The 18,403-nt window shown below is 36.0% G+C and overlaps 1 protein-coding gene across 1 annotated transcript in view; it reads left to right on the top strand.

The window, feature by feature from the left end:
- Positions 1 to 18,403, top strand: part of LOC106870652 (C4b-binding protein beta chain-like) — a 373,000-nt gene that overhangs the window by 348,676 nt on the left and 5,921 nt on the right. Inside the window, exon 4 of the mRNA XM_089361584.1 lies at positions 11,906 to 12,227. Within this exon, the coding sequence (XP_089217710.1) occupies positions 11,906 to 12,227 (322 nt within the window). The remainder of the gene's footprint in view (positions 1 to 11,905; positions 12,228 to 18,403) is intronic.

The raw sequence follows: 18,403 nt of genomic DNA, 5'->3' as shown, positions 1-18,403 counted from the left end.
TGAATTGTAATCATGTCTTTGTACATTCGTAGGTCGCTTTTGTTTGTCGACAGTTGGTGGGTTCCACCACCAGCCGCCGACGCAAAACTTCTTTTTTGTTTTCCTTCTGTTTGAAGGCTTTTCACAGTAGAATTCGTTGGTTTTGGCGATTCACCTTCAGAAGAATCTGAAACATCTCCAAACAATAAACTTTCAATATTTTTTCCATCGGTTGACTCTTCGCCAGACGAAGATACACTATTCGGCATCTTGCCAGCGATTAATGTCTCCCCCACTGGAGAGAACACACGATAGTTTTCGAACGAAGACTATCACACAAATAATTATAACAGGAAATAACATGATACAGGTAACGTAGGCATTCGCCACCTCGGCTCGACTTCTTCGATATACCTTCCTCTCAGCGTATTTTCGGGTGAATCTGGCTACCTTACACATAACGTAGTCCCAGTTCCTGTCTTCCTTTGTGTCCCGACCGAATCAGACACCGAGCTGTTTAACCGGTCCGTCTGATCAGCCTTCTATGACGCGGTTTGATGGCATAGTCTTGATCTCCTCTCAAGTAACTCACGCGAAATTATGAAAAATAAAGAGATTGTGAACATAAAGAACAGCTTTTCGAATTGTGTTTGAGTTACATTATCTTTTTTAAAGATTTTTCGTGTTTCTTTATTTGTCAGCTATGTTTAGGTTAGAACACAAACATTACTAAGTTCATCTACGTTCTTAGATCTCTGCCACATCTTCCGACTGAAAACACAAGTCGCATGATTTGGTAAATTCATCACCGAAATGAAAATACTGTGAACCGTCCACTCCAAGTTCTTTTCGGCAATCAGTAATTATTCTTAGTATGTTACCAGTTTGCTAAGGCTTAAGTGCTGGTTTTTGTTTTGTATTCTACTTATTAATGAACATTGATATATTTTGTTTTAGAAGTTCTATTTTTTAGAATATTTTTATTGGAAGGTAATGTTATCAACTAATATTATCTTGTTTAATTTTGTTTCGTGTTACGTATTGTAATATACTGCAATGTTTCTTTGTAAATGCAAAGTCAGAAAGTGTTGTATTTGTATCACGTGAAAGAATTTATGGCATGAAGTTTACGAATTTATATTTAAGTTGAAATTTCTATATTACATTGGTAGTCTGAAGTCTGGTTCTTACAGGTTTTTGGTTTCATGTTAAAGTGAAGATTTCATACTTGTGTTTCCGTATTTGGGAATCTGTATGCCCAGTGAAGCCATGCATGCACACTCGGTATGTTTCTCTGTGGCACAGGTTTGGACAGATGTTTATGGACAGCAAACAAGTAATTGTACGAGTGAATGATTTGGTAGTGAACAAGTAGGAGTGTGAGTGAATGATCTAGTGAATGAGTACGTGGATAAGGGAATGTGTGAGGATCAGTGTAAGTAAAGGAAACCTAACGGATAAGAAGAAACTACATGCTATGTAAGCTGCGATGGACTGGCGTCCCGTCCAGCTAGGGGGGGGGGGGAACACATGCGCCATGGAAACCGGGAAACCGGCTCATTGCTCCAAAAAGGCTAAAAGGATTTCCATATGCCCTGTAATTAATACAGACATGACATACCGTGTATATTATATCTGATTATATATGACCGGAGCTAATTAGTTTGGTGAGAGCAAAGGTGTTGCAGCAGTGAAAAAGTAAACCAGGTGGCAAAACACAGTGGCATAAATAGTTTGTAGTCTTGACGAACAGGCTCTGGTACTCGACTGATTCTCACTGGATTCGATGAATTCCAACACCATTGCTGGTAAATGATGAACAAATGTTAACATCTTTAATGATAAACTTGCTTGTCTATCTCTTTATACACGCGCGCAGGTACACGCTCACACACATACTTACAAAAACCCACTCACACAAGCACGCACACACATACACACACACATACACACACTCACTCACGCACGCACACACACGCACAGAGAGAGAGAGAGAGAGAGAGAGAAACGCATATACATGCGCTCGCGCATAAACAAAATTTTCCTACAGAACTTTTGACCTTCCTCTTCCACTTCCTATACTTTTATGCATACATCTGTATTTGGAGGCAGACTCGCGCACGCACGCACACACACACAGAAACCTATATATATATATATATATATATATATATATATATATATATATATATATATATATATACGTACTGATATACTTGCCTTTGTTTAATTGAAATAGTGATTAATAAAACACCCATTATCTAATATTCTAATATTCCCTCACTCTATAATATGTGATTGCTCATAAATCTATGTTTAAATATGTTTATAAATGTCTGTTAGGTTTTCCTTTTTTTATTTGTTCTTACTTTCTGCTAGTTTTTATGTATACTCTATCTGACCCACCTCTAGAATCTTTACTTCCTATTTTCTCCCCAACCTCTCCCGTCTCTTTCCCCCACCCTTATCATTTTTTATTTTCCTTATCTTCCATCCAATTTTCACTACTTTATGTCCTCTTCCCAACCCTCTCTATGTTACTGGAAATAACCAAAATAGCCAAATGCCACCTATCAGAAGAGTCAGCTTATCAAATCTATTTCCAGAAGATGTTACACAATCTCAAAAATCAACAATAATCTTAATCTTGTTTCCACTGCTGCCACATGGTCCTTACATCTGTTCTCATGTCACGCGATCTGTGATTGGACATATGGAGTATACACAGTTTTTTAGTGCTTCATAGTGTTATGCAAGACTAATGCCCTATGTCTTATGTATCAGTGAAGTTGAATAGGTCTCCAGAAGTTCCAATATGTTTGTTTTTTAGTGGTTTAGTCAGAGAAGGCAGGACAACATTACATTTTGCAAGACGATATTCGACGATGATAGTAAGATTCTTCTCAGAAGCTTCGTAAATAGGTGTTTCACTATTATGTGTAGGAGTGGAGATTTCATCATCATTCCGACCTAGATGCTGAACCGGATTAAGTTAATGAGGGACTTAACAGTATATGATATAAAGAGACACTGTATTAAGTGTGTGTGTGTGTGTGTGTGTGTGTGTGTGTGTGTGTGTGTGTGTGTGTGTGTGTGTGTGTGTGTGTGTGTGTGTGTGTGTGTGTGTGTGTGTGTGTGTGTGTGTGTGTGTGTGTGTGCGCGCGCGCGCGCGCGTGTACGTATGTGTTGTATATATCTTTTCGGCTTGTATAGTAAATTACAATGCGAATTACATTTCGAGATTTAATACACTGAATATTTGTTGATGCCAGAAATGTTTATTTAAATCAGAAGTTCATGCTCGATGCTCATTACACTGAGACCCTAACCCTAACCCTAGACATTTCTGAAACAATCCCACCCCTATTTCCGGTTGACATGGAGATAAGTAAATCTCATATCCATCGAAAATGAGTACGTAAACTTGTCAGCTGGAAACTCTGGTCTCACTGATAGCCACGGCATTTATACTTAGTGACCCGAAGTTATTGAGTTATTGAGCCCTGTTTCCAACACGACCCCAAATTTGTCAGAGAGAAGGAGAGCGAATATAATCACTTACCCTATTTCTGTAGAGAGACAGGTGTTTCGCCTTTTTGGCTATTCACAGGTGTCTCCACAAACATTTCTTTTAGAGTTTTTTGTTTATGATCCTACAGAAATCTCTCATTCTTTTGGCATATTCAGCTTTCAGATTCTTGTATGCTTGTTGCGTTGTTTGTACCGCGCTTTTCATTCTGTACTTTTTCTTTTTCCTTTCACCAGGATCCATTCTGGTGGTTTTCCCAAACTATTTTCCTCGCGAGACGGGTTTTCACAATCGGAGAAATCTGTAGAAGCGGGGAGAGATATGTCTGCACAGTCGTACATTTCTAAGCTGGTAGCTTGGTCGACTGGTTTGGGTGAGGCTTCTCTGGGTTGCGATGGTACAGGGATGTTATTGTTTTCTCGGGTGTGATACGATACTTGCTACTGATGTTGAATGGATCTTTCCTACCGCTCCTTCTTTCGATGCTTTTGTTGCGTTGGATGCTGCTGCTCTTGGCACTGATGCTGTTGCTGTTGTGGGTGGTACTGTTGCCATGCTTTTTGATGCAGTAGCGGGTGATTTTCTTTTCTTTGCATGTAAGTAGAATACCTTTAAGTGCTTTGTCTAGCCACAGATGTGACATCTCGGCTTTCTGCTCTCGACTACTAATGGCTGTGTACCACTAGGGAGGTTGATTAGATTATGGATGGCTTCGATACTGTGCTTTCGGTGTGTATCAATAATTCCATTCCCGTGCCTGACCAATTTTCCTTTCCCATTTTGTGCACTTGGAGAATTGTTGTTTTATTGTCTATGCTGTATAATACGACTACCACCAGCAAAGAGACGTCCACTTCCAGTGCTACGTTTTCTACCTTTATTTTCACACTCTGACCCGGGGTAATTTTTTTAACTCTTTCAATTACTAGGCTGCAGCCAAACTAGGGCACCGCCTTGAATTTTTAGTCGAATGAATCGACCCCAGGACTTATTTCTTAAGCCTGGTACTTATTCTATCGGGTGCTTTTGCCGAACCGCTAAATTTCGGGGACGTAAACACACCCACACGGGTTGTCCAGTGGTGATGGGGGGGGGGGGGCGGGATAAACACAGACACACATAGATATATATACAGTATCAGAGGATAATTTAATAACTGCGTTAAACTGAAGAGCAAAAATAAAAATAGGGCTGCAGCTGGAAGTGCTCAGGTGACACCGAGGCAAAAGGAGAAAAAAATTGAAAGATATAATGAATAAACATTCCAATCGGTCAAAACAACTTTATATCATTCCCAAATTATCAAACATCGAATACAAATATATATTAAAATAATAGGGTACCCAATGTTAAAACCCAATAATACAAAATATACACATATACACGAATAAAAAGTGATAAAACCTAAAAGGGTAAAACGAGTGAAGTCGAATGACGAAAAATATATAGAATAAATTCATGAATAATAAAGGCGACTATTAAAATTTTAGGCAATGGAGCTGAAATAATACAAATATAAATATATAAAAATACAAGAGAATAAATATAAAAATATAAATATAAAAAATAAAGTGTAAGGAGACCAGAACAGAATCCATTCAAGCCAATCTCTTCGATCGTTTCAAAGGATGCTGCTTCACATCGTTAAGGCACAATCCATGAAGGAAATCCAACGGCAATACCTTTTCATCAGGAGAAAACTTCACATTTCTGGTTATTACATTGTTCAATTGCAGACAAGTTAAAATAGACAAGTTAAATAAATAAAAAGAAGTTAAAATAAGAATTCACTAGATTCAAGAGAGAATTAGTCCATTGTCCATTTCAAAGATAAAGAATTTGCTACAGGTTCTACTCCATTTCAATTCGAGATTACGGCTCAGGTGGTCCTCTGAAAGAATTTCATTTTAATTTTACCCTTATTTTTATTTTTGTATTTACCCAAGAAGGTTGAATAAAACCTATGGTTACAAAAAGGGACAACATCAGAAAATTTTATCAAGGAGTTTTGGACCAAAACGTTTAAGAATCAAGTACGATTCCATTAGGCATAATCTACGTCTGTTTAAATTAGCATTAAAGTGGGGGACCTCGGACAGGACTGACCATTCAGTAGTATAGCTCATATTCTGCCTCTTTAAATCCTGAATATAACATGCCAACGTGGTAGAATTGGAGTATTTGGTATTCGAAAATGAACTCATGTGGGCCCTGTATCTCCTTTTAAAATCAATAGTGCTCCCAATATATTCCCTAACCAAATTATTCTCCCCTCTAACAATACAGTTATAGACTAAGAGGACATAAATTTGGGGATCTGTAATTACAACTAAATTTCGTGGTCCCAACAGTCCCTGTAAATTTAATAGGGTCCACATTTTCTCCTACAGAAACATTCCCATTTGTAGATATATATACATATATATTGGACGGGCTTCTTTCAGTTTGCGTCTACTAAATCCACTCACAAGGCTTTTGTCGGCCCGAGGTTATAGTAGAAGACACTTACTGAAGGTGCCGCGCAGTGGGACTGAGCCCGGAACCATGTGGTTGGGAAGCAAAATTGGCCATAAAGGCCTTATACAGAAAAGGGGAAGCTGCGGGCTGGACATAGACATAATGTTATGTGGAAAAAAGTGATGTTTAATGAATAAATGGGGAGAACAAGTAGCGCCCGCCGACTGTCTGATCCCCGAAAACATTGTTCTCTTACATGTGAGGCAGCAAGCCTCTTACACTGTTCGTTATGTTCATTGATACAAAAAGGAGGCATTACGCCTCTTACTTTGTTTTAAACAAAATATGGTTTCAAACCCCTCCTCAATTCATAACATTGAGGCTTTTCAACTTTTTATCCATATTCCTCCCCTTCATCGCTTGTGACCACATCTCCCGCCAACTCCCACACCTCTTTTAAGCACTCAGTGTGTGGCGTGTCGGTGTCGCCCGGCCACAAGCCATATTTCTCATTAAGCCCCTCCAACCTTTGCATCACGGCCAACGTTAATGACCTCCACACCTATCTGCGGAAGCCATTCGGGATGACTTGTGCAGGTCAAAGTTGCTCCCTTCTGGTGCTTTTCCAGCTCTTCCTCCACCGCTCCGCCTCTGTAGAAGACCAATATTTCCTCTTCCTCCGGGGACGGGATAGGCGCAATTCCACCCCACGATAGTTCAACGTCCGTCGACAGCTCAACCGTCGGCATACCATTTTTTTCCTTTTTCTCTTTTTCTTTTTTCCGGTGGGAGGGGGTCCTCCAGTTTACCCAAGGGCTTTAATTCCCCTTCCACCTCTACATTAATTATGTGACGTTTCGGCGGGCTACTATCACTGCCCGCCTTTCTCTTTTTCCCTCTTTCAGGTAAGGCCTCCGCCTCCTCATTTTTTTCAGCCTGCTGAGCAGGACTGCGTTCTTTATTAATTGACTGCTCCTGGGCCAATCCTTCTTTATATCGCCGGGCTCCAGGCATCTGTGACACTTGGGGGGGAGGGGGCGTCCCTCAAGGATCACAAGATACCTAGATCCAGCCATTGTCAAGTAATCTGGAAAAACCAGAATGTCAGCGGCTGACTGGGTCCACAGAGTCAACACGGCTTTAGCACCGACCCAATCAGCCGCCGGTGACATTTTTACATTTAACAATTTGGTGTCCTTACTGCTACCAAGTCCCCGTCGGACAGTTTCTGCTATCCATTCGGGCTTAACTCCTGGCGGCAACCCACACACCCATACACGCTTGCATTTTCTCCCACGATATGAGGGGAGAAACAGAATTCTTTCCCCTTCCAGGGGCTGACTGGCAAACTTACACGTCATCTCCGGGGTCTCGTACAGCAACCATACAGTTGCATATTTGGGACTCCTAGCAATATACCTTATCATCGACATATATTCCGCCAGCTCTTCTTCTATCTTTGGTCTGGAAAAGGGGACAATGGTGTCCAAGGACCTTGAATAAGTCTCAGAACCACCGTCCTCTCGTTCAAATCTTTCACCCATTCTTTGGGTGGGTTGATCTCCCACTCCAACATAATGTTATTATTTTTTCTTTCTATGTTCACAGTTAACTGTAGAAAAAAATTAGAACAAAAAGGCAAGAAAAACAGTTTAAAAAATGCACAGTTAAATGTCCACTGTCCTCTGGCCTATTCGAACTCCTGGCCCAGAAACAAAATTCCTCCTACCTTCAGACTACGCTGCTAATATCTTTTCGTAGAGCTACATTTAGCTGTGTTGGCATTACAAAAAAAGAAAAAATACACAGTTAAAATGTCCACTGTCCTCTGGCCTATTCGAACTTCTGGCCAAGCCTGGGTAATCCGATATAGGTAATCCACGATATCCAAATAATTTTATCCACAAAACCTGGTGCTCCCTGTATAATTAACAGCAATTAGTACTTGAATGTCCATAAACAGGAACAAAAATCCAATTACGAAAGTCTTCAGTAAAAAAAAAAAAAAATTCTCATTAAAAGAAATTCCTTACGTTGCCAGATACGCCTCCTACGAATTTCCAACAAAACCAACGCAACCAAAGGCGAACAAAATTGCCTCGAGACCAGTGGAGATACTTTACTAGTGAAAAATAACAATTAAATACAAGTAACGCACTCCCACTGTGCCCCAGAAACAAAATTTCTCCTACCTTCAGGCTGCGCTGCTAAAATCTTTTCGTAGACTTAATCCACAACAGAGCTACATTTAGCTGTGTTGTCACTTGAACCGAGTAACCACTCTGATTCGCACATGCAGCGGGAAGCAAGCTTCTTTATTTCATATGATTTGCCACCAGGGCATTACAGAGAAGAAGCAGTTGCGGGCTAGACTAGTACATTAATGAGATGAATGATAATAAAATTAAATGATAGAATGAGGGAGACAAGTGACGCCCACCGACCTCTCGACTCCCTAAACCAATGTTCTCCCCTGTAAATTACAGAATATGAGGCTACAAACCGCTTACAATTTATACGAGGTTTTTACAGCTCTTACAATAAAAACTTTAGTCCTCAAAATTTCCAATATCTGTAAGTTCTTCTTCTTGTGAATTACAAAATGTGAGGTTACAAACCTCTTACAATTTAAGAAATTAGTCCTCCTCATCGGAGCCCCCAAGCAAGTTGACTTTGCCGCCTGCAGACAACTCGGCACCAACAAGTCGGGGCCCGCAAAAAGGAATGCAAAATCTTTCTTGTCAAGGGTCATGGCGACCCTTGTCAAAACTATATGTTGTATTACCTCCGCAGCCACCTGCGGAGTCCATATTGGACTGCCTGTGCAGCCCGAGTACTTACGTTCTCGGTCGCACAGGCCGTCCAAAAATTCTTCTACAGGCTCTCCCTCGTGATAAAGGAGGACAAACTCCTCCTCCTCACGGGAAGGGGCTTCAAGCTGCTCCATCAGTGGCACACTTCCCACTGACGGAGCCTTTTTCCGCTGGTGGCACACAACCCACCGGTGGTTCAGTCGGCGGCACAGTAACATCCGCCGACTGTTCTCTGCTCCTCTTTCTTTTTGAGGCTACGGGAGCAGGGGCCTGCGTTGGCGGGCACAGGGTGCACTATCCCCCCCGCCTTCTGTGCCACTTGCCCATTTTTTGGTGAGCACCGTCTCCCCCACAATAGGGGGACCTTACTTTTCTGTGCCGGAGCCATGTTACGGCCCCGGGGGCAGTCCTTCCTAATGTGGCCTGACTCCAGGCACAAGTAACACTGCAGCCAGTCATTTTTAGGAAGTTCGGGAATACAATTTCGCCTGCGGCCGATGGGGTTCACATGGTCAAAATTGCTTTTGACCCTTTCCAATCGACCGCCGGCGTCATTCTCACATTTAAGAGCCTGGGCTCGCTATCCCCCAGGCCCTGCCGGATGGTATCACCAATCCATCCCGCTTCTGTGCCCGGGGGGGGTAGCCCACATACCCAGGCTCTTATCACCCTCCCACAATAAGTGGGAAGGAACAAAATTTCTTGCCCCTCAAATGGCTCGCTGGCAAATTTGCCAGCTTTCTCGGGGGTACCAAACAGCAACCAGACCGTTGCAAATTTGGTCCACCGAAAAATAAATTTTATAGTTGTCGAAAAGGCGATGGCACCACGCGACCTGGAATAGGTCCGTAGTACCACCGTCCTCTTCTCAAGATCTTTAATCCACTATGTGGATGGGACCACCTACCACTCCAAAGTAGCGGCACCGTTTATTTTTGCCATGTGCAAAAGGAAAAAAGTCTTAAAATTTCAAAGAAAGTTCAAAGGTCAAAGAAAAAGTCAAAACAAAAAAAGATAAACAAAAAGTTAACAGAACAGTCAAAAAATAAAACAAAGAAGTCCAAAAAAATAAATAAACAGTTCAAAAAGGAAGAAAAAAAATCAGGAGAGGTAGGTAGACGGAAAAAGAAAACACAGCAAAAATTCAATTCCCTGGCCAACAGGTACTCCCGGTCGAATGTGGATAGGGTCCTTGGCGTAAATCTTTTTTTTTCCCCGGTAATTGGTAAAATAGACCCAATAAATCCAAACACAATACTGGCTACGGCCAACGGTAACTGCAACAGCAACTGTAACAGGTTCTAATCGTTCGGGTGAGGATACGCCCCCTTTTTTTAAAACGAAGCCAAAGAATTCCCAATATACAAAAACAGCAGCCGCCGAGAGCAGGCGAAATTCTCCCAGAGCTGGCCGAAATTTATTAACAAAAAAATTACAATAAAATAAATTACGCCCAGCTCAGATAAAACAAAATCACTACCTCGACGACCTTCTCTGTTTTCGTTCTTTTTCTTTGTAATTGGACGGAGCATAACAAGCCCACGTCCACTCTGGTTCAGCTGGAAGAAGTCGACTAACTGCGCATGCGCGGAAGCAAGCCTCTTACCACACATCCACTCGTTGGGATTAGACATAATTCTTCACTTTTGAGGGTTGTTGTTGCACTTTCTTTGGCTATTTCGTCAATTGGAAATATCACCTCAATTGTGCCAAAGTGTTACACGTGGGCGACATAAGTTTCTATCCCTCTTAAGCATTTTTCACTCTGGGCCTGCGTAACTCACTCCAGCGCCTGGATATTACATAAGGATAGATAATAATTTTTTTTATAATACCTTTAATATTTTTTTTTATAATACCTTTAATAATTTCCTTTGGCATGTTTAGAAATATTGTTTTCCCATTCTTTGTTAAGTGCGCTTTGGCATCACTTAACTTTTTTTTCCGACAAGTTAACTTTCTTTAGTCGACGACACGTTTGTGCGAAAATGTTTCCATTTTGTTTAGAAAGAAGAACGGCCGTTCCTGTTGTATTAACGTTTATGTTGGTGGTGGTGGATTTGTTGTTGCTACTGTTGGTGGTGATGTTGGGGGTGTCAGTGCTCTTGCTAGTATTGTTGTTGCTTTTTGTTATAATTTTTCTTTTGTCTTGTTTCTGTGATGATGATGACTCTATTGAAATTTGTGTTGTTATTGTTGTTGCGTTGTTGTAACTGCTACTGCTATCACTGATTTTTACAATTCGTTCTGCTGATATTTGGCTTTTCTTTTCGGCAGACGAACATTCCTTGTCCGCCATCTTTCTTCTCTTAAACAAAAACTGGGGGGGGGGGTATGTTTGCTAAACAAACCTCAATTTAGCTCCTAAAGACTACAGATGGAAAAAGCTAACCAGCTCACTAAGGTTCTTGTTAATTTATCCATAAAATGGATACAAATGTTCAATATATAACTTTGTGTAACAATAGAAATAATAACAGTAGGGGAGTGGTGTACAATACGTGTCGATAGAAGAACAAACAAAATAACAACAGCAACAAAAATGATAATAACAACAACAGAATGATGATGATGATGATGATGAAGAAGGAAAGAAAGTATAATTTAAGTCAAAGGTGTGCTAGATTTTATTTTTAAGCCACTTCTACACATTTAGGAGTCTCTAAACAAACCAATCCACTTAATTCACTTTCGGCTCCTACCACTCCATACATCTGTGGTTTGAAAGATATGTAACAAAACATTATTAGAAAAAGGAATTGGAAACTAAAAACGCTGAGATATGTTTTAATGAACAAGTTAGAGAAGCAGATAAACTACTGACATTGATATACATGGTGTTTAGCGTCAAGGATCTGTAACTGATCAGAGCCGAAATATTTTCTAGTCTCAGTTGAGAAGAGCCCAAAAAATATTAATTAATGAAAATAATTTGCTTGAGATGACAAAAGGTAAAAAACGTGAATTAGAAGGTCATTTTATTGGAATTGATGAGTTAAATAAAAGTATAAAATGTTTATACTACTGAACAACACACACACACACACACACACACACACACACGATGGAAACAGCATATAAATAACGAAACATCTTTCTCTTTCTTTTTTCTTGTCCATTTTATCAGAAAACAGAGGCAAATATCCTTCAAGCTACATGGAGAAATTGATTAATGCCAAACGTCAAAGGCTGCAGTATCGCAAGAATAATATGACGAGTTTGCTGGAGTCAGATGATAGCTGTAATACAGAGCGAATCGATCCACCAGCGATTGAGAATGCACGATTTCGGACCTCATTCTATTATAATGTAATGAATATGTCTTACGTAATGTTTGCCACTTACCAGTGTGTTACAGGCTACAAATTAAGATACGCGGACATGCGACATTTATACTGCCAGAATCGAAAATGGCGAGCTCCAGTTTTCCCGGAATGCATCAAGAGTAAGTACTCTCATTTTCATCTCTCTCCCTCTCTATCTATCTCTACATGCACACACTGTGTGTGTGTGTGTGTGTGTGTGTGTGTGTGTGTGTGTGTGTGTAGGCGCAGACGTGGCTGTGTGTTAAGAAGTTTGCTTCCCAACCACATGGTTCTGGGTCAGTCCCACTGCGTGGCACCTTGGGCGTCTTCTGCTATAGCCTCGGGCCGACTAAAGCATTGGGAGCGAATTTGGTAGACGGAAACGGAGAGAAGCCCGTCGTATATATATGTATATATATATGCATATATTTACGTGTGTGTCTTTGCGTCTGTGTTTTTCCAGCCACCATCGCTTGCCAACTGATGCTGGTATATTTACGTCCCCGTAACATAGCGGTTCGGCAAAATAGACCGATAGAATAAGTACCAGGCTTACAAAGAATAAGTCCTGGGGTCAGTTTCTTCGACTAAAAGGCGGTGCTCCAACATGACCGCAGTCAAACGACTGAAACATTATATATATATATATATATATATATATATATATATATATATATATATGTCTCTCTCACCAAGGTCAGCGGCTATCGGACGCCGACGAAGGGAAATAACCCTGAAATCCGGATCCGTTCGTGCTGCAGATGTTGGTGAGAGGGATAACTACCCTTGGCAAACAGGACACAGTCGTGTGTCGATAAGCCAGCTGGAGGAGATGTCCTCCTGGGGCTAAAAGCAACAGTAACATCCACTCCTAGGGGTCAGCCACACTTAAGTGGCAATATACTACACTTTATCGTGCAGTTACTGTTAATACTTCATTTAGAGAATTAACATTGCTTGTTTTCACCTTTTCGATATCAGTGAAGAATTTCACTTGAAAAGAAGATATAAGATTGCCAGGTTTTTGTCTCTCTCACCAAGGTCAGCGGCTATCGGACGCCGACGAAGGGAAATAACCCTGAAATCCGGATCCGTTCGTGCTGCAGATGTTGGTGAGAGGGATAACTACCCTTGGCAAACAGGACACAGTCGTGTGTCGATAAGCCAGCTGGAGGAGATGTCCTCCTGGGGCTAAAAGCAACAGTAACATCCACCCCTAGGGGTCAGCCACACTTAAGTGGCAATATACTACACTTTATCGTGCAGTTACTGTTAATACTTCATTTAGAGAATTAACATTGCTTATATATATATATATATATATATATATATAAGATACAATGTATATTTAAACACATAAGAGGAATCCACTCATGGGATTCCTTACGCTAGAAAGAACAGCTAGGTTCTAGAACCATAAAATTAGGGATAAAATCCCGAAAGGAACGAAATGAAAAAATGAAAACTTTTACCATCTTTTCCTGGACCAATTGGTTTCTGACTTTAGTTTAGCAATTAAGATAATTTGCTTAACTAAAGTCAGAAACCAATTGGTCCAGGAAAGTTTTTATTTTTTCATTTCGTTCCTTTCGGGATTCTATCCCTAATTTTTTGGTTCTAGAACCTAGCTGTTCTTTCTAGCGTAAGGAATCCCATGAGTGGATTCCTCTTATGTGTCTAAATATACACTGTATTTTATGAGTAATTCATAGTCTTTGGACTAAATTTTTACACGCTAGGCCACTGGAAGTGAAAATTTTTATTAATTTCCATTTCCCTTCGATATGATTAAGTATTATATATATACATATATATATATATATATATATATATATATATATATATATATATATATATATATATATATATATATATACGAGGGAGTACCCAAAAGTAATTGGAAACGTTCTTTGTGGGACAAGCCCTCAGGCATCAGTCTACCAACCGGCGGCGTCGGCAGAGGTCGTACTCTCACGTGGTGCGTCTTTGTTTTGCAGTGCTTCTCCCCTGTTCGTCGATTTTTGAAACGGAGGAACAGCGTGCTTCCGCGAGATTATGTTTTCTGCTGGGGAAAATGACGACAGAAACAGAAAGAAGAACCTCTATGAAAAATTAAATATGTGTGTGTGTGTGTGTGTGTGTGTGTGTGTGAGAGAGAGAGAGAGAGCGCGCGTCTGTGTGTATGTATGTGTATGTGTGCGTATGTGTGCCTGTGAGCTCATGTGTTTGGAAATATGTCTATGTCTACACTGTGTAATTTCGATGTTTTGTATTGAAAAATTGAGGACCTAAGCATCTTTAACAATATACTGAACACATTTCACCCATCCATCAAATTCACGACAGAATACAGTTGCAATGAATTACCATTCCTGGATATCCACATAAAAATACACAACTCCACAGTCACAACAGACATATATTACAAAAACACTGACACTCACCAATATTTAAATTTCTACTCTTGCCATCCATCGCACATCAAAAGGGACATCCCATACAGCATGGCATGACGCATCTATGCTATGGTGACTGATCCCAAAATTACTTGAAATCCGACTCAATGAGCTCAAAGGCTTCTTCGCAATGCAGAAATACCTCTTAGGATTAATTAATGAGGGAATTAAAACAGCGACGAAATTGAGCATCACCAAACTACGGACACCCAAGGAAAAAATTAATGAACACATGATTCCGTTTGTTAACACAAGCAGTCAAAAAATTCTCTCCAAAATTGAATGTTTGAAAGAAAAGCGGAGAATTTACATTTTTTTATTCTAAATGTAGTTCCACTATTTGAAACATGATACTTATCTCTATAGATATTCAGGTATACATATATAACATTGGGATATTCTAACTTTACGTATTTTTCTAATTTGTAAATATTGCTTGGCCATGCAAAACATGAAATTGAAAGAAACCTGGCTTTATTTTTCAATACAAAACTTGCTGACACCTTAAGGAAAGAGAAAAAATATACTATTACTGTTGTTTCTGCGCCAATATTTATAAATGATACTCATCTCTATAACAGTGGATCTTATTTTTTTAATTTGTAAATATTGTAATAATGTTTGTTCATGCAAAAACATGAAATTAAAAGAGACCTGACTTTATTTTTCAATGCAAAACATCGAAATTACACTGTGTAGACATAGACATATTTCCAAACACGTGAACCCACAGGCACAGATACACACACACATACACACACACACACACACACACACACACACACACACACACACACACACACACACACACACACACACACATATATATATATATATATATTTTTCATTTTTCATAGAACTTCTTATTTTCTTTCTGGTACCTTAAGGGGAAAAAAAATACTTTCAGTGATGACCACATCCCATCCCTTTTTCATTATTTTCCCCATCCTAAGAGGTCACCATCCTTGAACTTATGTCTCATGCCAGTAGCTATACAATGGTAAAAACTAATTAAATGAATAAATGGTAAAAAAACATTCCAAATTGAAAAGAAATCCCTCCCCCTCTCACTACCTATCTGTCTGTCTGTCTATCTATCTGTTTATCTGTCTGTCTATCTATCTATCTATCTATCTATCTCCATTGTCCTGGAAGCGAATTTTTTCCTACGAGAGTTCCGGACCCCAGTTATGAATTCATTAGCATATAACCAATCAGAGCTCAACTATCAAGCTAATTTATGAGCGCATAACAAGTGATGGGCGAAAAGATAACGTCACTTGGGTAAGGAATGACCTTGCATCTTTTCTCTTTTAAGAATGCTTGTTCTTGTTCGAAACCATGGCTGCCTCTGCGTAGTTAGTTGTGCTGTTGTTTGCTTTGTAAAACAGTAAGGGGAGAGGGTTGCTAGTACATCACCTTCTTCCTACATTTTTCTATCCACATCTTTACCATACGGGGCCCTAACAAAATCCAATAATAGGTATAGATACAAATCTATCTAATTACTTGTCTCCTAAATCAGGCAGAACTTGGCGATCGGTCGACTTACATCACCGTTCTACGTCTTGAGTTTACTTGGTAGAGTGTGTTTGTTAACTTGACAATAAGGTCAAGGTGAGCCTGATTGGCTGCATGCAAATGAGTTCATTGCTGGGTCCGGAACACTCGTGCGAACAAAATTTCGCGTCCTGGAACCTCACCCCAGAAAAAAAACAACAAAAAACAAAAACAAAAGCAATATTTTCCTCTTCTAAATGAAAAAAAACCCCACCTGATTTATATAAATGAACAACCTGTTTGCACCTGCATTATTTTTATTTGACAAATTCGAAGACGAACGAAAGCGCTAATAATAATAACTAAATAAAAAATTATTTTTCCAAAATTCTGGCGACATCCTCTTTTCTCAGTATATATATATATATTATATATATATATATATATATATATTATATATATATATATATATATATATATATATAGTATATATATATATATATATATATATTATATATATATATATATATATAGTATATATATATATATATATAGTTATATAGTATATATATATATAGTATATACATATATATATATAGTTATATAGTATATATATATATATATATAGTTATATAGTATATATATATATATATAATATATATATAGTATATATATATATATATATATATATATATATAGTATATATATATATATATATAAATATAGTATATATATATATATATATATATATATATATATATATATATATATATATATATATAGTATATATATATATATATATATATATATATATAGTATATATAATATATATATATATATATATAGTATATATATATATATATAGTATATATATATATATATATATAGTATATATATATATATATATATATAGTATATATATATATATATATAGTATATATATATATATATATAGTATATATATATATATATATAGTATATATATATATATATATAGTATATATATATATATATAGTATATATATATATAAATAGTATATATATATATATATATAGTATATATATATATATATATATATATATATATATATATATATATATACTATTTATATATATATATATATACTATTTATATATATATATATATACTATATATATATATATATATATATATATATATACTATATATATATATATATATATATATATATATACTATATATATATATATATATATATATATATATATATATATATATATATATATATAGTATATATATATAGTATATATATATATATATATATATATATAGTATATATATATATATATATATAGTATATATATATATATATATATATATATATATATATATATAGTATATATATATATATATATATAGTATATATATATATATAGTATATATATATATATATATAGTATATATATATATATATAGTATATATATATATATATATAGTATATATATATATATATATATAGTATATATATATATATATATATATATATATAGTATATATATATATATAATATATATATATATAGTATATATATATATATATATATAGTATATATATTATATATATATATAGTATATATATATATATATATATATATATTATATATATATATATATATATATATATATATAGTATATATATATATTATATATATATATATAGTATATATATATATATATATATAGTATATATATATATATATATAGTATATATATATATATATATATATATATATATATATATATATATATATATATATATATATATATATATATAGTATATATATATATATATATATATATATATATATATATAGTATATATATATATATATATATATAGTATATATATATATATATATATATATATATATATATATATATATATATATATATATATATAGTATATATATATATATATATATATATATATATATATATAGTATATATATATATATAGTATATATATATATATATATAGTATATATATATATATATATAGTATAATATATATATATATATATATATATAGTATATATATATATATATATAGTATATATATATATATATATATATATATATATATATTATATATATATATATATATATATATATATAGTATATATATATATATATATATATATATATATATAGTATATATATATATATATAGTATATATATATATATATATATATATATATATATATATATTATATATATATATATATATATATATAGTATTATATATATATATATATATATATATATATAGTATATATATATATATATATATATCATATATATTAGTAAATATATATATATACATA

This window comes from Octopus bimaculoides, chromosome 13 (assembly GCF_046866305.1).
Source record: "Octopus bimaculoides isolate indiv1 chromosome 13, ASM4686630v1, whole genome shotgun sequence".
NCBI classification, from domain to species: Eukaryota; Metazoa; Mollusca; class Cephalopoda; order Octopoda; family Octopodidae; genus Octopus; species Octopus bimaculoides.
This window is presented reverse-complemented; position numbering and strand designations above follow the sequence as displayed.